Here is a 21,269-nt window from a genome sequence, read left to right on the forward strand (position 1 = left end):
TGGGCGGGTTATGGCGCTTAGGCGCTAACTTACGGCATATGTGATGTGATTATGGTATCGCTGGTGGGCTTCTGATAACCTTAACGATTATGCTCAGGTAACTTCATCGGCCACATGAAATTCTAATCAGTACTTTTTTCGAACTCACCGAAGCGAATTATTGCTAATCTCTAAGAGAATTGATACTCTTACCATATTGTTCTTTGGATCCGCGACGCGATTGACCACGTACACGACGCGTAACAGATACGCCCCATCGTTACTTCTGAGCTATTCGGAGACCATGTTCCCATACGCCATTCACAGTAGATGGATATTTCATATGTAACTGGGCATGTATTAACAATCGTTCCCTACACTTCCCTCTGCCAGTATGTTGAATACCCTCGCCCCCCCGCCTCAGACCTCTCTCTCCATCAACTTTACATGCAAAGCTTTTGGTTCAAATACAAGGTACGCTCGCTGATCAGTCCAGTTCCAGTCAGTCTTGTCTACCAACTCCATTTCGAAATTCCATATCATTCTGGCTAGTGTTACTCGAGCTTGGGCCAGGAATGTTCTGGCATGGACGTCTTAGCATAAGTTATGATTATCGAGAAGGCTGGATGAACATACTTTCCTCCCATACAATTTCTCGGACCAGCTGAAAAAGGCTTGAACGCTTCCTTTTGGTCCCCTCCAAATCGAACATCATATAGAGGGTGGCCCTCAGGAAGAAAACGTTCTGGGTGAAATACTTTTGGCTCAAAGAAATTCAAAGGCGAAGTTTGAGCTGTTTGCATTGCTATGCCGATTACACTCTGTGTTAATGTTAGTCACAGTCAAATCAAAATTGGTAGATGACCTAGCTCACTCCACCGGGTACCCATTGACCTGCGACAGCCGCACCCTCAGGAGGAACATTCCTTGGTAGATGAATTGGTGTCGGGTGATGAATCCTCAATGTCTCATTTATGACTGCTTCCAAATAAGGTAATTCCGATGTCGATTGAACATTGATGTTCTTTTCTTCCGAGTAATATGATCTTACTTCTTCAGTCAATATCCTCATTGTTCGTGGATATCTCATCAAGAAATAGCAAGCGGTAGCCAACGCAACAGTAGGCAATTGACATCCTGCTATCACAATAGCAAGACCATTGGTATTCAATTCCTTTCTCGTTATACCTTTCCCACCTTCTGATTCATTGACATTCCCAATAATAGGACTGACGAAATCGGATCTTTCGGCTCCGAGATCTCCCATCTCTAATCGATTGGTAATTCTATCCGTTGCCAATTTCCAATTTTGTGCTCTCATTTTTGCAGTTAATCGAAGGAACAACCAACCAAATATAACTTCGAAAGGATGAAACCTTTGAATACTATTTCTTACGGATCCAAATTTGGCGCCTAAAAAGAATCCCAAAATCCACGAATGCTCATTATCTCCTTCAAGACCATGAAAAGATTCTCCGAACATGAGATCAGCATATATGTCGAGTGATAAGTATCCAAAGAATTTTGCAAGATCTACTTCTCCAACAGGACTTTTCATTGTTTCACGTCTCAATCTCTGAAGTAAGAGCGTTATGTATCCTTCGATAATCTTACTTTGCTCTCGAAGTGCTTTGTCAGAAAAGGCGTTGGCAAAATTTCGTCGAATACGAACATGAGTATCACCAGTGGCTGTGAATAATGACTCTGCTCCATTCATAGGAGGTGTCATGCTAAATGGATCTTTTGCCATTTGTGGTCTTCTGGTATACACATCTTTCCAGGCTGCAGGAGAAATAGTGGTGAGTTCGTCCGGAGCAATCCGAACCACTGGTCCATATTTTTCATGCAGTTCATCCAAATATTTGTAAGTGGTTCCAAGAATTACATATCGTATCAGAGGTAATCTTGAGATCGCCAGACGTTTTGGACCTGGAAACTTGGATAATGGTGAGAAGTAAAGATTGTAGATTGCGAAGACTAGATAGTACTGGTATATGTCATTTGCATTGACGTGGATCCAATTATAGTGGGATGAATACTTACAAAAACAAACAGAAACACTGCGAATACTATTACTTCTTGACGATTTGGGAAGAGGCTGATCGACCACATGATTATGAATGAATCAAAAATTTAGATCATCAACTACAAAAGGAATTTTGGAAGCGATATTTACAAGAAAGAGATAACAGCCTACATGGCTGTCATCTAGACCCAATGTCATCCACATACGTTCAGGATCATCACTTGGACCATGAAGCCTATCCCAAGACAGTGGGGACAAATATTGTCAAGAGCGGAGAGTCATGTCTTAACATAATGTGAGACTCTAGTTGCCAAGCAAACCCGCGAGTACCAAGAGATGTAACCTCTCACAATGTTCAACCAAATAAGAAAGGAAGGTAGCTCAAGCTGATCTTGTGCTAGATGGTACTAACATGGCTGTATGCTGTGTTTTCTGCCTTGCCAAGATTTATTCTCCTTCTAATTCGAGTTTGGTCTTCAAATTACCGTTAAAGGAGGGGCTTTGCAAAAAGAGTTACAATAGTCTTTGGTATGGTGTATCTGAATGTTGTTGTGTTATACAGAGTTACAAAATTACACCATGTCGAGCCTTGTGAACCATTTGATCGCCGAATCTAGGAATCGAGGCCTTGATATGACGCAAAATTGTGAGGAATTTTCGTATACGAGATCTATGGAAGATGTTTCAATCTTCAGATGTTGTCTTGCAAGCTTGGATAGTGTTCATGAACCTGTCTGTCTCCTGTCTTTATGTTCGAGATGAACCCACAATACAATGTATTAAGATAAACTTTCCAATGTCTCGTTATCAAATAATGAGGTCTAGCGTCCGATTCACAGGAAAAGGTCGAGAGCGGAAATGAAGCACAACCCCTTAAGCAATGGGTTTTCAAGGCTGAGAATAACCTCAGAATCAATCTCGTATACTCAGTCTAGATATGACATCGAAGTGATGTAATTGGAGCTCTTCGAGCTCATTGTCAGTATCTGGAGGCTAGACAATCCAAAAGACAAAAAGGAAAAGAAAAAACAGCTTGTTATCATATATGACTGATCATGGTCCATTTTAATGATATCATTACACAACATCATCACTATACCAACGTCCAAATCTCTACCTGCAGCTGAGTTACATGAGGATGCAAACCAGCATCCACAGTCGTCTCAAATCTGGACTGAATTTATGCCGCATATGCACCTCAATCTATTAAACAGCCGAGACTGAAATGAATGCATTATGCCAACGTTATCTGTGATTTCAATATGCATCATAATTGTTGCAGTTATTTTAATAATAACATGCATAGTATTCTACAGTATGTCTCTCACCAATGATTACCACAGATTTTACTAATCAAACTTGAAGTCAATAGAGAAGACGTCAGTTCTTTCTTACGTTATCATTTAAAACAATTTCGACTTCGGCACATTACACCACGATCGCAAAATCCTTGCATTTTACCAGATGCTCAACCTGTAAGAAAAATAGAGAAAATAGATACTCATCACCATATGATTCCGGCTCTTTATCTTGACCGTATGTACATTCTGTTTACCCTTTACTGGTCTTCCCGAGCTTCTCCTAATTAGCATCCCTCAATAATTTTTTTTCCATATGATTCTGATGACTTGACCAGATATCAAACAAAACCCGAACGAACCTAATGATTTAATATTTCCAACATGGTCTCCACAGACCTCTCTTGATTTTATGGCAAAAAATTCCATCTCGACCTCCATCCTTTCATTTGCTCATGCCGCTCTCGATGATTCATCCCTCTGCCAAGACATAAACATTTACGCCCATAATTTACGTCTACAATATCCCACAAAGTTCGGCTTTTTCGCCACTATTCCATCCATAACTGTAGCTTCTCTACCAGAAGTACTTGCTAGCATTAAGTTCTGCTGTGAAAAGCTTAATCCAGACGGTTTCACACTTTTTACGAGTTATGATGGGAAATATCTTGGACACGAAATGTTTCGACCTGTTTGGGAAGAATTGAATAGAGTCAGCGCGGTGGTATTCATACATCCCATTGCTAATTCACTCTCCCCGCAATCGCTCGAAAATCCTTCGTTGATTCCACCTCTTGTCGACTTTACACATGAAATGACACGCACAGCATGTTCTCTCATCTACTCCAATACTTCATCCACATATCCAAAACTCAAGATTATCCTCTCGCACGCAGGAGGCACTCTGCCTTATATTAGTACCTCGATTGCAAATATGACTTTTGATGCCTGCATCAGTGTTAAAACACCTGAGCAGTTCATGAAGGAAGCGAGCAGCTTTTATACGGATTTGGCAGGGAGCAGCTATAGTGGACCTGTGGGGTATATTGAAAGATGGTTGGGGCCTGCCAGAACTACCTACGGCAGTGATTTTCCGTTTCCAATAGAAAGTACCATGGTAGAAGAATTGGAGTTCTTAGATGTTTGCGTATACAAGAATGGGGTTGAAGGAGAGGCTGTTTTGAGAAAAACTGCATTGGAATTGTTTCCAAGATTGAAGGCTCAAATTGACGAGGCTCAAGTGACTAAGGAGAAATCTTTGATTGAAAATCTGAGTGCAAGCAGAGGCGAAGGTGATATTGCTTTCAGTAATGCTGTTTGATGGGCAGATGTGGGACCTGAAACTGTGTATCCTAGTAGAATGAGTCGGTAGCCTTTCTGGCGCAACCGTTGCTCATTGTGATTTTGTTGAAATCTGAGTTTGCCTCTTGATGATCTAAGCGAGTCAATCAATTCTGTTAATCATTACAACTTAGTTCTGAACCACTAAGAATCTTGAGAGTGAAGAGCAAGATGTGGCTTGGAGGCTTGCGCAATTGGATTTTCATTATTGAGAGTACGCACTACTTGCTGTTCGATGATAACTACCGTGGAGGCATATCAAATGAAAAAAAGGATCTACCAGAGACAAGTTTCTCCATGGAGCTCAAGCAGGCTTTGGGCGATTCATATCTGGAAATCAAGTGATCCGTAATAATTCTAATTCGGGACAATGAATGCACCAGGTGTTACATCATCACATGTTTTAAACATTTCACCACAATGCACCAAACCAAAGCATCAGCTCTAGGTATGAGACTCTGACTCTCCGAAAGGTTGTATTTATATTGTGTGTAGGAAATCAACTCTTGAGTAACGTCGTTGCGTAACTCGAACGTTGATTCGAAATCTTTGCAATATAGATTGAAACATATGCTCAGTGCAACAGTTCTTGTGAATAGATACAAGTGCCAATTTAAGGAAGATTGCCGTAGCAGTTGACCTCTATCCATGCCAATTTTGCGTCTGGAACTCATTTTTATGGTTTCTTGGAGATGTCAAGATCCATGTTATACATTACTTACCAGAGCTTCCACAGATCAGCAAACAAACACATGAATAGTGAACATAAACTTGTGTGTTTGTTTGATTGCACATGTCGGCTTCCTCATTTTTAAGCTTTGGAAGTCGCACATTGCGAATTCTACAATGAAAGAGATGGCACTGCTGAAAACTTCGACATGTCTTGACTCCATTGTTTCGGTAAAAGGTACGAATTCCTGCACCATTTTACTATTACCAACGTGGTGCGGGGGCTGGGCATGGCTAGCAATGATAGATTCTTTCGGAAGCCGGAAGACAGTTGGGGTATTTGCAAGCCAGATGGTGAATAACCGATTACCGCGCCAATTAATGTTCCACAATATCTGAACTAAAACACAGACGAAGTTCAGAAGATTGTCCAAGACATCAAAAACTATCAAATCTAGAGCCATGCAAATCTCAAACATTTCATACTAATTGGTCTAATTGGAATTCGATCATTGGTAGTGTTTTGAAGTCTGCCAGGGCGCAATTGAAGTACGCCTTGATGTATCTTTCACTTCACGGAAAGATGCGGCTCCCGCAATAAGTTTTACTGCCAACCCAAGGAAAAGCTCACAAGAGCATCTAATCTCAAGGTGAGTGTAGAAGCGTTTGAGAAGAAACCCTCAATAGACAACGGAGCTGAAGAAACTGGTGGGAAAATACTCTATTAGGGCTGTTCTAATCTGAAGTAAATGATCAGATCTAGTCGATTAGATCCAAATAACGTTGCAATCTAGTTCTTAGATGTGTGCCCAAAACCTTTATTTGCATATGCTCTCTTTCTCAATCCAGACTATCTGCTAGTTCAAACGCGGAGCATTTTCTTTGTGTATATTACAGAATATAACATATTGAGTATCATTGTAGAACACTAAAAGAACCTAATCCCATCGCAATACTCAACCTATGCAAATAGAATGGTCTTACTGATCACAGCGTAGCAACGAATAAGACCGAATCCAACGGGAGATCAAAGTCTGGTCAAGATACAATATATGTTGTGTTCAATTGCAAATTATAGGTAGCATCATCCAAAAGTGAATTGATTAATGAGGACAACCTCGAATTGAGATCCTCGTGCAAGCTGATAAGAAACGCGAAATGTAATTTGGGCGTCATAATATACTCACCTATATTCCAAGGGTGGAGAAAGATGTAACCAGTGGAAATTACTCAGTGTTAGATGATAGGAATAGATACCAGTTTCATTGAACAACGTGGCTGTCAGAATGAAACAATGAGGGAATACCTTCCATCAATGGATGAATCAGCGTAGCGAGCAATAATGACTCCAGACTTGAAGATATATGACTGAGCATGTGTGAATAGGTTAAAACATACACAATTCCGGTTCATTGACCCCTTCATTTAATCTGCAGTGGAGTTCTTAGTTTCAACACAATATACATTGTACATCATGCTTTCTACAATTGACGAGATGCCATCTGTGGCTATATTCTGCCCTCAAAGCAAAGCTCCACAGAAAACTTACCTTGATCGACTACACTCTTTCCTTTGCCGGAACCCATTCTTGAAACCTTTTGTTCGAGATATTCAAGATCTTCCACAAACTTGGGAAACTTTCGCAAATTACAGGGAAGATATTGCGGCTCTCAACCAAGGGCCAAGATATATGAAGAATTTGTCTGAATGGATTACAACTGGCGAATCTGAACCCATTGCAAACGCAATGTCCGGCATACTATCTTTACCTCTTTTAGTCATAATTCAAATTGGACAGTACTTTCAATTTCTTGAATTGAAAGGTATGAAGCATTTTGAGTTTCTCAATCAACTTCGAAACGGGGGAGGAGTTCAAGGATATTGTGGTGGTTTGTTACCAGCTATGGTAATCGCGTGCTCGAAGGATGAAACAGAATTGGCGAGATATGCATCTGTAGCCATGCGTATTGCCCTTGGAATAGGGGCATATGGAGAGTTGGGCGATGACGAAAGTATTCCAGGACCAACAACAATTGTCGTTCGCTTGAAAAATGTAGGACAAGGGGAAGAGATCGTGTCAAAATTTCCAGGTGTAAGTTGCCCCCATCTTCATATCGACCCTACATGCGTAAAGACCCAGAAATCATTTATTAACCACATTCAATACTCTAGGTACACATTTCCGCTGTCACTGACCCAAAGACTATCAGTATGGTAGGTTCAGTGCCAGTACTTGCTAAAGTACAAGCATATGCTCGCGAGCAAGGTCTACTTGTACAAGAAATGCACCTTCGAGGAAAAGTACACAATCCTGAGAATGAGGATCTTTCAATAGAATTGTGCGGTCTATGTGATAAAATAGATTTCTTGCAACTTCCACCGGTATCCGCTCTGCAGGCACCAATGAGATCGAATAGAACGGGACACCTATTCGAAAATGAATCTCTCAGCCATGAGGCCGTACAGACGATCTTGGCATCTAGGTGTGAGTGGTATACTCTTCTTACAGAACTAGCAGATGATCTTGAGAAGAGTGGAAGGAAATCACATGTTTTCGCAACGTTTGGAATTGGCGATTGTGTCCCGTTGGCGCCATTCCATAAGAAACAATTGCGGATCACCAAACTCGATGTCCTTAGCGCAATCAACAAAGCTGTTCCATCGGCACTTAAATTACAGAAAGACTCGCATTATGCATTCCCTAGTGATGCCGTAGCCGTGATTGGGGCTTCATGTCGTCTACCCGGTGCAAACAATCTGGAAGAACTTTGGGATCTCATATCAAAAGGAACCTCAGTTGCGAAAGAAGTTCCTAATGATCGTTTTGATATACATCATAGTTTTAGAGCTTCACAAGACTGGAAATTCGCCGGCAAAAGAAAGTTCTTTGGTAACTTTTTGGAGAACGTGGAAGATTTTGATCATGCTTTTTTTCGCACAAATCCAAGAGAAGCGGTAAACATGGATCCTCAGCAAAGAATTCTGCTCGAGCTTGCGTATGAAGCAATGGAGTCCAGCGGGTACCTACGTTCCCATAAACGCGAGAACAATGATCCGATAGGATGCTTCATAGGCGCTAGCTTTGTGGAATACCTCGATAACACAAACTCGAACGCACCAACTGCTTATACATCGACTGGGACTATCAGGGCGTTTCTATGCGGTAAAATAAGTTACTACTTTGGATGGAGTGGTCCGTCAGAAGTTATCGATACTGCATGCTCTTCTTCACTAGTGGCAATTCATCGAGCAGTTCGGGCCATACAAAGCGGAGAATGCCCAATGGCTTTGACTGGTGGGATCAACATAATGACTGGCATCAACAATTATTTAGATCTGGCAAAAGCTGGATTTCTGAGTCCTACAGGGCAATGCAAACCATTCTGTGAGTCGGCTGATGGATATTGCAGAGCCGAGGGAGGTGGTTTGATTGTCTTGAAATTATTGAAACAGGCGGTTGCAGATGGGGATCAAATTCTCAGTGTCATTCCTGGAGCGGCAACCAATCAAGGAGGTTTATCATCTTCACTTACCATTCCTTCGTCCCCGGCGCAAGTCCAGTTATATCAAAACATATTAAATAAAGCCAAAATGAAAGCGGACCAGGTCTCCTATGTCGAGGCTCATGGTACTGGGACCCAAGCTGGTGACCCACTTGAAGTAGCAAGCATTCGAGAAGTGTTTGGAGGATCCGAAAGAACCAATTCTCTATACTTGGGATCTATCAAGGGAAACATTGGACATTGCGAGACAGGAGCGGGAGTTGCTGGCTTAGTGAAACTAATTGCAATGATTAACAAAGGAGTCATCCCACCTCTCGCGAGTCACAATAACCTGAATCCAAAAATCCCAGCTCTGGAGCCAGATCGAATGGCAATTACAACAAAAGCTATACCGTGGATTGCTAAATTTCGGGCGGCTTGTGTGAATAGTTATGGAGCTGCTGGAAGTAATGCTGCCATGCTGTTATGTGAAGGTCCACGGCAATACATAGAAGCACCGAAGACTCCACTTCAGTTCGGCGCAAAATATCCAGTTATTCTAAGTGCGTCGACAAAAGATAGCTTATTGAAATATGCGAGAATTCTCGGAGAGTATCTTGCAGTTGCATCGCCGAAACCGAGTCTAGATGATTTGGCGTTTACATTGAGTGAACGTAGGGAACATCATAAATTTCGCTGCATTACAACAGCGTCAGACATCGATCAGCTCATTCAAATATTGAGAGCGGATTCTCAATCGTGTTTTGAGATCCCACAAGCGCCAAAGCATACTGTCCTAGTTTTTGGAGGTCAAAGTAAACAAATAGTTGGACTTGACAAAAACTTGTATCAATCTCACCCCCAACTTCGAGGGTACATTGATAATTGCAACAATCTTGTTACAAATCTTGGCTTTTCAGCTATCTTGCCAGCGGTATTTCAATCTGAGCCAATCACAGATATTGTTGCACTTCAATGTGGTACTTTTGCGATGCAATATGCATGCGCGAAATGTTGGATTGACGCAGGACTGAGAATAGATGCAGTAGTGGGTCATAGTTTCGGCGAATTGACTGCTATGACTGTAGCTGGAGTACTATCACTACAAGACGGATTGAAATTGATCGCTACTCGAGCTTCATTGATGCAAATGAAGTGGGGTCCGGAAAGGGGAACAATGCTCGCAATTCATGCGAACAAAGAGCTTGTACAAGAGATCATAGCATGTATTGACTTAGGAGCTAGAGAACTGGAAATAGCCTGTCTCAATGCTCCAACAAGTCATATTGTTGTTGGTAATTTATCGTCGATAACCAAAGCCGAGGAGTTGCTAAAAATCGATTCTCGATTTAACTGTATTAAATCTCAACGACTTGACGTAAGTCACGGCTTTCATTCCAAGTTCACAGAATCACTTTTAAGCGATATTGATGAGTTTTCAAAGACCTTGACATTCAATCAAGCAAAAATTCCACTAGAGAGCTGTACTTTAGAACCCCTGGATGAGATATTGCCAGGTCGCCTTTCAAAGCACACCAGAGATCCTGTCTACTTCCTCCATGCCATTCGAAGAATCGAGCAACGTTTAGGACCGTGTGTATTTCTAGAAGCTGGAATGGATTCCCCGGGGATAGCAATGACTAAAAGAGCTGTTCAAGAACCAGATAATCATTGTTTCCAAGAGATGAAGCTCACAAACTCTCAAAATCCAACGGCCGTACTCTCGACTATCACAACAAACCTTTGGCGTGAAGGTATCCCAGTCTCTTTCTGGACCTTTCTCTTGCCGCCACAAGAGTCAGAATATAAGCAAATTTGGCTTCCACCATATCAATTCCAACGTACCCCACACTGGTTGGAAAACATAGATAGAGTGGTCGAAGCCCAAGACAAAATCTCTTCAATCATTCCTAAGAATACAGAAAAACTCGAAATTCAAGCTCTCAAACAGCTTGTGATGAAGAAAGACGGATCACGAAATGAATACAAAATCCATATTGATACCGAGCGATTCATTAGAATTGTATCAGGTCATGCAGTGAGAAAACAGCCATTATGCCCAGCATCAATGTATATGGAGTGTGCAGCGATGGCATTGCAGATTGCAGGTGCTGATGTTGAAACAAAGTCAATGTTTTTTGATGGCTTGACTTTCCAAGCTCCTCTTGGTGTTGACATGAAACGAGAAGTCTCTTTGGTATTGGAAGACTCTTCAACACCACAAACCTGGAGCTTTATAGTCAAGAGTTCGTTGAAGACCGACTCAAAATCCAGGCCCATAGTACACGCAAAAGGAATGATTGGTTTGACTGCCCAACCACAACTTTCAACTTATGAGAGACTTATATCAGATCGTGTGCATGCGTTGGTCAAGAAACCGAATACTGAAAAATTGATGTCCAAACGAGCATATGGTCTTTTCTCGACAGTTGTACACTATTCGAGTTTCTTACATGGGATTTCAAATATCACGATGGATGGAAATCAGGCAATTGCTGAAATTGAGTTGCCTCCTTTTCCTGTTGAGGTGCAGGAGAGCACAATCAATCACATTTGCGACACCATCGCTTTAGATACTTTTATCCAAGTTGTTGGTTTACTTATCAATAGCAGCTCTCACTGCTCCTCTGATGAAGTTTATGTTGCCACTGGTGTTGAGAGTACAATCATGTCAGCTTCATCATGCGATTTCAAGAACTGCAAGTATTGGACAGTGTATGCCATGTTCACGCCAACCAGCAACACCCAAGCCACTGGTGATATCTATGTTTTCACTCGAGATGGCAAATTGGTGATGACAAGCACTGGAGTCGGCTTCACAAAGTTACTGATAACAAAGCTCGAGAAGATGCTTGCTGCAGCAAATCCTAAGTCGTCGAACAACATACCGCTGGAAGAAAAGCTCATGAGAACGTTAACGCCGATTACAACCCCAGGGTCACCAATCGAGAATGATTCGAGAAGTAGCATTGATGATTCTGATGATGAAGGGCCACCTACACCTACGGACTTGGTGTCGGGGGCAGACAATCTGAAAAATTTGATTGCATCATATACGGGTCTTTCTGACACGGAAATCATTGATGATGCGAATATTGGTGATCTTGGAGTGGATTCCTTGGCAGCCGTTGAACTTGCCGAGGAACTGCAAGCGAAATTTGGGAAAGAGATTGCATCCGAGGATCTTATGATGAGCAGCTATGCAAATTTGCTCCGAATTTTTGTTTCCGCATCACAACCAAGGAAATCAAAGCCAATAAGAACCAAAATAGTGCCAGCTGAGATCAGTCAGCAAACACCCGATGCCTCTGATATGCATGACAGAAATTCACTACAAAGAGAAAAGGTCTTACAAATGATATCTGAAATATGTGGAGCTCCAATTGATGAAATTCGAGATTCAGCAGCTCTACAAGACCTCGGTGTTGATTCTCTTTCGGCCGTCGAACTGAAAAGTGAGCTTGAAGATGCTTTTTCAATCGAAATTGATGATGATGATCTCAGTCTAGAGTCAACAGTCAAAGAAGTATTAAAGTATCTTGGCATTGAGGCAATCCAAAAACAGCAAAAGCCTATCGCTGGAGTTCCAAGCTACGACGCGAGCTCATCAAGTAGTTCTGAAAGAGCCATGGAAAGTTCACCGATTGTCCTAGCAAACCCTATGGACGTAATGGAGAAATGTCAAGCAGCCTTTGAGCCTGCTGCAATGAAGCTCGGATATATCAATTATTGGTCTGAAGTTGGTCCAAAGCAAGATGAATTATTGATAGCATACATTGCAGAGGCGTTTAAAACACTTGATGTTAACTTATGGAAACTCGTCAATGGGCAAGAGTTGCCGAAAATTACTTATCTTCCGAAACATTTGAAGGTCATGACTCGATACATGGAAATACTGCAGTCAGGAGGGATCATTGAAAAGAAAGGCAGCAAATATCTCCGAACCTCAAGAACACTCAGAAATACGAGTTCAAATGACTTGCTTCAAGATCTGTTGCGAAAATATCCTGCATACGCAGCGGAAACGAGACTAATGGAGTTAACTGGTCCAAAACTCGCGAGCTGTTTGATAGGAAAAGCTGACCCTGTTGCGCTAATGTTTGGTAGCGCGACAGCACAGAGGATAATGGGAGATTATTATACTACTTCGCCTATGCTTGGTACTCTTACTGAGCAGCTAGTTGATTTTATGAGGCAAATCGTGATCGATACTACCGGTAATGCACCAATCAAAATTCTAGAGGTTGGAGCTGGATTTGGCGGAACGACCACACGGCTTGCAGAAGTTCTCCAAGAAATTGGCCGGTCAGTTGAATATACTTTCACAGATATTTCTCCTTCACTTGTGAAAAATGCCAAGGCAAAATTTGCGAAGTATGATTGGATGAAGTTCCAAACTTTCAACCTCGAAAAGGACATCCCAGCAAATATGAGAGGACAATATGACATCGCCATAGGGACAAATTGTGTCCATGCAACCACTAACAAAACTTCTTCGACTACTCACTTGAGGGAAACTTTGAGAGATGGCGGCTTTGTGGTTCTCTCTGAAGTTACGAAGCTTATTGATTTGTATGATGTCGTATATGGACTACTCGATGGTTGGTGGTTAGGAAATGATGCCGATTATCCACTTCAACCACCTGAATTTTGGATGGAGTGCTTTAAAAAAGCGGGATACGCTTCAGCTTCGTACACGGAAGGACCGACACCAGACTCCAATACACAGCGTCTACTCATTGCTTCCACCAAGCTCTTAAAGACTCCCAATCGTGAAATCGCTACGAAGCAGAAATCGAAATTGTGTCACAAAATCGATACAGTGACTTACAAAATTGTTGACGGTGTTGAAGTACTGGCGGATGTCTTCCTACCGGAAGTGGCGCCAATCAATCCAATGCCTATAGGTAAGGTAATATCAAAGCAATCCTTCACATATCTTCAGTTGTTGACTATTTAAACCGTAGCCTTGATGATCCATGGCGGCGGACATATGACCTTATCGAGAAAAGCCATTCGTCCAGCTCAAACATCACTTCTCCTTGCGAATAACGTAATTCCGGTCAGTTTAGATTACACATTATGCCCAGAGGTAGATCTTATCAATGGTCCGATAGCAGATATTCGTGATGCATACATTTGGGCTCAAACTAAACTGCCAGGGCTTGTGAGCGATGAAAGAATCAAAATAGATCCTACCAAGATTGTCATGATTGGTTGGTCAACGGGAGGCCATCTGGCAATGACAACCGCATGGACAACAAAGGATATTGGCTTGGAACCTCCTTGTGCAATATTAGCATTCTATAGTCCAACGGATTTCGAATCGGGAGGTAAGTGAACAGACGTGAAACTAAAATGATTGTAAACTAATGTCAACAGATTTAGATATTAGTCGTGCGAATCAATACCCAGGAAGGAAACTATCCTTAAACGCGATTAGAAAATCGCTCTCCAAGCGTCCGGTGAGACATACTTTCACTTTGAATAGAGTCATGGTAAGCTAACAAGAGGTTAGATCACAAATTATGATGCCGACAGTAGTGATTCAACAGGCCTAGGCTGGGTTCGTCCAGGAGATCCGAGATCCGAGCTTGTTTTGTCTCTTTTTAAAGAAGGGAATGGCCTTAGTATTATGCTGAATGGTATCTCTGATGATGACTGGCGTAGAAACCCGGATCCAGAACGCGTCGCGTTCATCAGTCCTATGGCTCAACTTCGATCTGGTAGATACACCACACCAACGTTTTTAATCCATGGCGAGGATGATGAGATTGTTCCATTCCATACGGCAAAGAAATTCGTGACCGCTTTGAAGGAACATGGGGTACGATCTGGGATCTTGGGAGTGTCTGGTGCGAAACATATTCATGACTTGAATTTGAGGCCGGGTGTGGAACAATGGAGGCTGGGTGTTCAACCAGGATACGAATTCTTATTCGAGATACTATCAAAATTGTGAAAATGAGGAGTGAAGAGAGTAGATGGAATGCATATTAGCTTTGTAGGCGCACTCGAGATTAATATACAACGTCGTGTTTGAATTTAGATGAATTTTCCCTTACGTAAGCGATTGATGTCGGCACGGAAATGTAATGGAGGCCGATGCCAAACTTGCTCCCCTTTTTGTACCTGACATTTTCTCGTCAAATAAAAGCCTACAACCACAATATCAGCATTTCTTTTGAATCTATTCAGCCTGAATCAAGATCTTGGGTATGAATGCGCGTGATAATGAATCTAAGAGTCCCGAGACTTATGTCCTTATTGAAACGCATCAACGTACGATTAAAGGTGGTTCGCTCAGGAGCAGGCGGTTACATGCGTACCCTACAAAGACGTTGTGACTTCAGACCAGGAACCTGTGTCCTAATGACGGCAACTCGCTCTTTCACACTCCGCTTTTCTCAACCTCAACGAGCACAAGATGGTAGTTCATGGAGAAGTGGTCCAATAGATTATGATGCCGCAACGGTTACAAGTGTACAAATAATTTGAACTACGGAGAATCAAAAGAATATCGTATAATCGCATGGTTGGACACGGCTTTTATCAACACCGAGATCCCCGAGTCGATCTTCAGTCTTTCATTCTATATTTCCGCGACTTCTTTTCCCATTTCACAACCAATTATGATGTTGAAAATGCTCATTCTTACGTTCCTGCTTAGTCTATTCCATCAAACCTCTGCCTTCAACAACCTCAGTGTAAATGCATTGGCAGCTCATTTCAGTGAGATCCTCTCACCGAGGTCTCAAGTATGGCTTCCCGGTAGCGTTAATTACACTTCCGCAATAACTCAAAGATGGACAATCTATCCACCAGCAGAGCCTACTTATATTCTTGCTTTGAAGCCAGCACTACCTTCTGATATTCAAACCATTGTGAGTTATATTTGTTGTGCCTAGAGATCTTTAAGCCTCTATCACTCATGCCGTCCGTCGGTGAAATCCAAATCACTTCGAGTCGATGCACCAAGGCTGACACTTCATCAACTGATAACAACGTTATTCAGATTCAATTTGCATCTAAGCACAATGTCCCGTTTATGGCAACAGGTGGAGGACATGGATACTCGTCAACACTACACAGCTGTAAGAATGGAATCGATATCGATCTAGGTTTCTTCCACGATATCAAAATCGACAAAGAAGCAAGCACCATCACAATTGGAGGATCTGTAAAATTTGGGGAACTCATACAACCATTATTTGATGTTGGAAAAGAAATTCGTAAGACATTTATAGCCTGATCACTGGCAAATTCTGACATTCCCAAGAAACAGGATTAGCACAATGCGTTGGCGTTGTTGGAGCAACATTAGGTGCAGGACTTGGGCCATATACTGGTCTTCACGGTCTAGTAATTGATGCTCTGCTAGAGGTAAAATATGTCACTGGAACAGGCGAATTGATCACAGCATCTAAAACAGAGAATCCAGAACTTTTCTGGGGAGCTAGAGGAGCTGGCCATCAATTTGGTGTTGTCTACGAAGCCACATACGTAGCACATGATGCCACCAATGATGGACAGCTAATAGTGGCGAGCATGCGATTTCAATCCAGCGAGAATGCATCTTTGTGGGAAATACTGAAGGATATTGGAAATAACCAGCCCGGAGAAATGTCATTGGCTTTACAAGTAAATTGGAATGATGAATTTGGTGGTGTAAGTCTCTTGTAAGCTAAGATTTTCTCAAAAGCTAACAATCCCCTGCAAATAGCTCAACATCATGATAAACGCAAAATGGGTCGGATCCATGGAGGAGGCCCTCATTGCATTTTCCCCATTCTTATCTCTCAGCCCCATTCAAAAAAGCATAACAAAAATTCCTTGGACCAGCCTTTACGACTTATCCGTTCCCGGCGGCAAAAGTTCTAGCTGTGATCGCGGTACAAAGAGTAGTAATTGGGCTGTGAATCTCTACACCGTCTCTATTCCAACATTCACTCACACATTCCAAAAATTGGCTCGCTTCTACTCCGATTTTCCTTCGTCAAGAACGAGCTTTTGGTCTATCGAAAAATTCGCCAATTCAGTAACTCTTTCGACACAAGACGATGAAACAGCATACCCGTGGAGGAACACTACAATCTATACTTTTGTCGGTTTGCAAATAGATGACGAGTCGCAAGATGATGCTATAAATGCTTTCGGTGCTTCTTTCCAAGCGGAGATGGCTGAGTCTAGTGGGTATGATGACTTGAGGGTCTACATAAATTATGGTCGAAATGAAGGAGAGGAAGTGTGGTATAGTGAGAGAAAATTGCCGAGACTGAAGGCATTGAAAAGGAAGTATGATCCATTGGAGTTATTTAGTCACTACAATCCCATGAGGATATCTCAACATGATGAAAAAGATATTGATTATGGACACTTTGAAAGGGGACTAAAATGAGTCTTGTATATTACACAGACGTATTTTGGGTAATTTGGAGATAGTCTAACTTTATCAACTAGAGTTTCAAAATTTACAAGATAGATTTGAAGTTTATGAATGCTTTGTCTCCTTTCTTCTTCTCGTTCTTCTGATCCTCATACTGGTATGGTAAGATAATATTCTACTCCAAAACACGTGATATCAGTTCAAAAATTAAACGTCATAATATCGATTTAGCTTTCGCTCGGCAACAGATGTATGCTCTCCCGCTCCACGTTATGAATTCTCTTTAGTCCTCATCGGCTCTCCAGCTAACATTATTGCTTCTCAAATTCTTACTGTGCGCTCATCATCTCATAATGAACAACTTCTAGACCTCTTAATCTTCCACGCTCTAAAATCAGCCATGAATCACGATTACCGACGAGTTAAGCGACCATGTTCAAGGAGAACTGAAGGAGAATAATTCCAGATTTTATTGCAAAATGTTTCTCATCGATAACCACTTGCTTTATATTGAATTTAGATTCTCACAGGGGGGAATCTCGGTAGCTCTGACTGATCTGGAATTAGAATTGAATAGCATGCCAAAAATTATCAAAAAGACTGCGACTTATTGTTTAAGACCTACGAACGACTGGAGCTAGAGACAGTGTGGAGAGTTTGCGACTGAAAAGTCTTATAAGAATTGAAATTCCTGAAATCCAATTTGACTAAAAAAGAACTCTGAATTTGTCGGAGAGATAAAAAGGATAGTTAGCGAGGGACCTTGTAATGTGGTTAACAGAATAGAAACGGGTATGTCAAATCCTCATAGATGGGTTGAGGATTCATGTAAGAAAGCACTCTCCGACTGTCACTACAGAAAAACGATAATTAGAATCAATATGTCTCATCTGGCTTTACGTTTGACTGCACAGTCTGCCCCAAAATTATACTTTTGAGCAGATATCCCCTTGCGATACTAAATATTCAATGGCGACAGATTTAACAGTTCAGGAGGAAAGCATGTAAATGATCCTTGACCATCAAAATACCTCACAGGCATTTTCACGGATTCTGGGTCTTACTATTTTTTCTACTCGGTTTCTTTCATAATCTGAAGGCTGCTCTATGTCTCGCATATAGAATATCATAGGCAAACTGAACACATTCATTATTAAAATTACGCTAATTTCCTAAGCTGAGAGGTTTGTGCGTGAGTAGAACGAGGCATACTTGTTATCTACTATACAATGTTAAATCACTACAAACTTGACCCTTCACCCGTTCCGTGCCTTCTAAATTCACATCTACCATTGTGTCTGGGCCCCCATCTGATAGTCATAAATCAGAGTGTGCTCCTTCAACTTGTTCTAGATGCTATCATATGCCTTTCCGAACTTTTGCCATTCAAACAAATGGCCTATCTAGATCCTACGCTGACAACAATCGTTGCCATATGTTTCAATTGAAAGTCTATTCTGAATCAAAATCTCAGTGACTGGATATCGGCTCGCAGAACTGCTTTAGATTCGACCTAGATTTTATTTTTCGGCTGTTGAGCGCCACAAATTCTCTGAGCTTCATTATATCGATTATCCATATGATACTTTGATGCCTGGTGTCTTTTTACTATGCCAGCAACATCTCGAAAGTCTTTCAGCCCCATTCGAATATCGATATCAGGACAGTGTGCGCACTCCAAGCGAACGGTATCACGAGAATAGCGAAGAGTAAAATTTGATTGTGGATGTTCCCGTTTTGCGATGTCGAGTTGCCTTTGAATAGCTTCAAGGTCAAGGTGGATTTCTCTCTCTTTGAAAATTGATTCAAGGGAGCCGTGGCATTGATCGCTTGATGTAATGATTTCTGTCGACTTCTGAGGCTCAGACCTGACTCGTTGTTTGAACTGTGGATCTCTGTTAACGATATCCTGCCTTTGTCGTTCCCACGAAATTTCGAATCGTTGAAGAATGTTCTTTAACTCTAATTTTCCGAGTCCGTGGGAATTCGCTTCCATATTATTTCGTCGTTTGGCTACATAGTCGTCGTGTCGTTTTAAATCCAATTTTGTATTTTCTGCAAAAGGTTTAATAAGCAAGTCAATTGCCGGTGATTTTTTGTTTTTTAACTTCATAAGATCCAACTTTTTGTCTAACTCTGTTCTCGTTTGCTTGATGGTATTGTCGGCAGTAGCTTCTAATTCCAGCTCCATCCTTCTACGTTTGATAATCTCAGCTCTATCCTCTTGAGCTAACTCTCTTTTCGATGTCTCTTCTTTCGTCACTCTTGCCCTTTTCCGTTTCTGTCCTGCTATTATAACATATGATGCTGTCTCGGTTGGTGTAGCTTCTGATCGCTCTTCGGATTTCTCTTCTTTCGATTTATATGAGGGTATCATGCTTGAGGTATTCTTCAAAAGCTCTCTGGGAGTTTGTTTTCGTCTTGATCCTGGCGTATTATCTACGATTAATGGGACACTAGTTTCCCAACTCCAAGGCTTTTCTTCTTTCCTTTCACTCGGTCGTGGATTCGTCTTATTTTTGAACTTAATTGCCCTCATATCTTCATATGCCGTCAAGGTGGAAGTAACTGTCTTCTTGAACAAGCTTCCAGATTCCTCCTTCTTGACCATCGAATGGGGTTTGGCCGATGTATTTTGAAAGAAGCTCCTGGGTTCAATTAACCCTATTTTCTCATGTGCCATAGCTGAAGCAACGGTGTTCTCCAGAATTCTCCCACATATTTCTTTATTCGCCGGCCTCGTTCTTCCATCAACACATGTCGACGAGACTTTATACTCCCACCATTTCTCAACCTTGACAATCTCCCAAAATGCATATACTCCAAGTCCCAAGCATTTTATATCCTCGATCTTGGTATCAATTGATAACCCGACATCTCCATCCATGAGAATAGAATTTCGACCGGTTCTCTTGAAGTGTGATGTCAGAATTTTTTCGATCGTGACAGTCTATAAGATATTAATCAGCATGTCACACATTTGGAATGAGGAAAAGGTTTGTAATGTACCCCTTTAACTTTTATCCATAAAAAATCTCCATGCTCACATTTCTCCAAAGAAATTCCAGGTTGTAAAATCGCGACGTAATATTCCCATGGCTTTCGAGGTACGACGGGTAAGTTTGAGGATGCGACTCGATGTAGATGACTTCAATAAATGATTTTAGCTCTGCGCAATGCTTAGCTTTTGAATTGTGACGTTTGCTTACGTTCTGTGGTCTTCCTGCTCTCTCGCAGTAGCTGTTCTCAACATATTTGCGGCCCCAGTGACGAATATTGAGGGTCAGAAAGAAGATACCGTACTAAAGTGGAGGTAAAAAGTTGTAAGTGGAAAGATGTCAAAGTGAAATGTTGGTAAGAATTTGACGAATGATTAGATTGCCGATAAATTTTTCTCTTGATATAAAGAAGAGAAGGGGTAGATATAGAGCAGGCAAATTATAAACACGGATGTGAGGATGGGGTGGGATGAATTGGTATTTATACCATTATATTTATAGTCTACCCTTCAAGCGGCCGACTATTAGTCAATTCGCTAGCATTCAATCAAACTTTAAAATCATTTCTAAAAATGAGAAATATAAAAGTAAATCGAACATTATATATTCGTTATGTTCGGCCATGGTATATCGAGTGCAATACGACTTTAATGGAGATTCGGTACTCGAAAATATATGGCTTGCTCTAAAAGTGTATTACGTGCTTACCAAAGTTTCAAATCTTCAAATTGATAGGTATTCAATATCACTCAGATCATAGTGAATAAGCAGTTGTAAATAATCATTAATCACGTTGCGAATCTGTTCCTTCCGTGAACTTCAGGAGCTCATACCTCTTGATGGTCTCAAGTAGCTTGGATAGTATTGAGTTGGAAGGTACGATAGTTACAGTCAGCGTACTTTATTTTCTCTTGTAAATCCATCTGATTATCCTTTCGCCTTACATTGTGCAAATTCTATCTTCTCTAAATTTTCAAATCTCAACATTAATAGTGGAAAATGACAGAAAATGCTACCTGCCGCCTCACTCCATCTTCCATCCCCGCTAGACACATCAGAAACAGTATAAATTTACGTCCTGATAGGTGT

At 41.4% G+C, this 21,269-nt stretch overlaps 5 protein-coding genes across 6 annotated transcripts; 3 read left to right on the top strand and 2 right to left on the bottom strand.

Annotated features, from left to right (window-relative positions):
* Nucleotides 1-266: 266 nt before the first annotated feature.
* On the bottom strand, nucleotides 267-2,271 carry BCIN_16g05020 (hypothetical protein). Its single transcript, XM_024698224.1, has 4 exons — nucleotides 2,023-2,271; nucleotides 854-1,966; nucleotides 616-800; nucleotides 267-559 (listed from the first exon to the last, which is right to left on the bottom strand). Exons 1-4 carry the CDS (start codon nucleotides 2,089-2,091, stop codon nucleotides 400-402), a joined length of 1,527 nt encoding a protein of 508 aa, XP_024554041.1. The 5' UTR covers nucleotides 2,092-2,271; the 3' UTR covers nucleotides 267-399.
* Nucleotides 2,272-3,130: 859 nt separating this feature from the next.
* BCIN_16g05030 (hypothetical protein) lies at nucleotides 3,131-4,865 on the top strand. Its single transcript, XM_024698225.1, has 3 exons — nucleotides 3,131-3,320; nucleotides 3,371-3,541; nucleotides 3,642-4,865. Exons 1-3 carry the CDS (start codon nucleotides 3,242-3,244, stop codon nucleotides 4,622-4,624), a joined length of 1,233 nt encoding a protein of 410 aa, XP_024554042.1. The 5' UTR covers nucleotides 3,131-3,241; the 3' UTR covers nucleotides 4,625-4,865.
* Nucleotides 4,866-6,719: 1,854 nt separating this feature from the next.
* Bcpks16 lies at nucleotides 6,720-14,809 on the top strand. Of its 2 annotated transcripts, XM_024698227.1 has the most exons (6): nucleotides 6,720-7,405; nucleotides 7,486-10,173; nucleotides 10,240-13,702; nucleotides 13,763-14,128; nucleotides 14,178-14,260; nucleotides 14,314-14,809. In XM_024698227.1, the coding sequence occupies exons 1-6, from the start codon at nucleotides 6,788-6,790 to the stop codon at nucleotides 14,755-14,757; spliced, it is 7,662 nt and encodes a 2,553-aa protein (XP_024554043.1). In that variant the 5' UTR covers nucleotides 6,720-6,787; the 3' UTR covers nucleotides 14,758-14,809. The 2 variants fall into 2 exon arrangements, with proteins under 2 accessions (XP_024554043.1, XP_024554044.1); XM_024698226.1 differs by having other exon boundaries at nucleotides 7,486-13,702.
* Nucleotides 14,810-15,364: 555 nt separating this feature from the next.
* BCIN_16g05050 (hypothetical protein) lies at nucleotides 15,365-17,250 on the top strand. Its single transcript, XM_024698228.1, has 4 exons — nucleotides 15,365-15,679; nucleotides 15,811-16,027; nucleotides 16,075-16,463; nucleotides 16,519-17,250. The coding sequence occupies exons 1-4, from the start codon at nucleotides 15,428-15,430 to the stop codon at nucleotides 17,191-17,193; spliced, it is 1,533 nt and encodes a 510-aa protein (XP_024554045.1). The 5' UTR covers nucleotides 15,365-15,427; the 3' UTR covers nucleotides 17,194-17,250.
* Nucleotides 17,251-18,430: 1,180 nt separating this feature from the next.
* On the bottom strand, nucleotides 18,431-20,578 carry BCIN_16g05060 (hypothetical protein). Its single transcript, XM_024698229.1, has 3 exons — nucleotides 20,391-20,578; nucleotides 20,191-20,329; nucleotides 18,431-20,131 (listed from the first exon to the last, which is right to left on the bottom strand). The coding sequence occupies exons 1-3, from the start codon at nucleotides 20,432-20,434 to the stop codon at nucleotides 18,695-18,697; spliced, it is 1,620 nt and encodes a 539-aa protein (XP_024554046.1). The 5' UTR covers nucleotides 20,435-20,578; the 3' UTR covers nucleotides 18,431-18,694.
* Between the last annotated feature and the right edge of the window lie 691 nt (nucleotides 20,579-21,269).

Source organism: Botrytis cinerea, chromosome 16, assembly GCF_000143535.2.
Source record: "Botrytis cinerea B05.10 chromosome 16, complete sequence".
NCBI lineage: Eukaryota > Fungi > Ascomycota > Leotiomycetes > Helotiales > Sclerotiniaceae > Botrytis > Botrytis cinerea.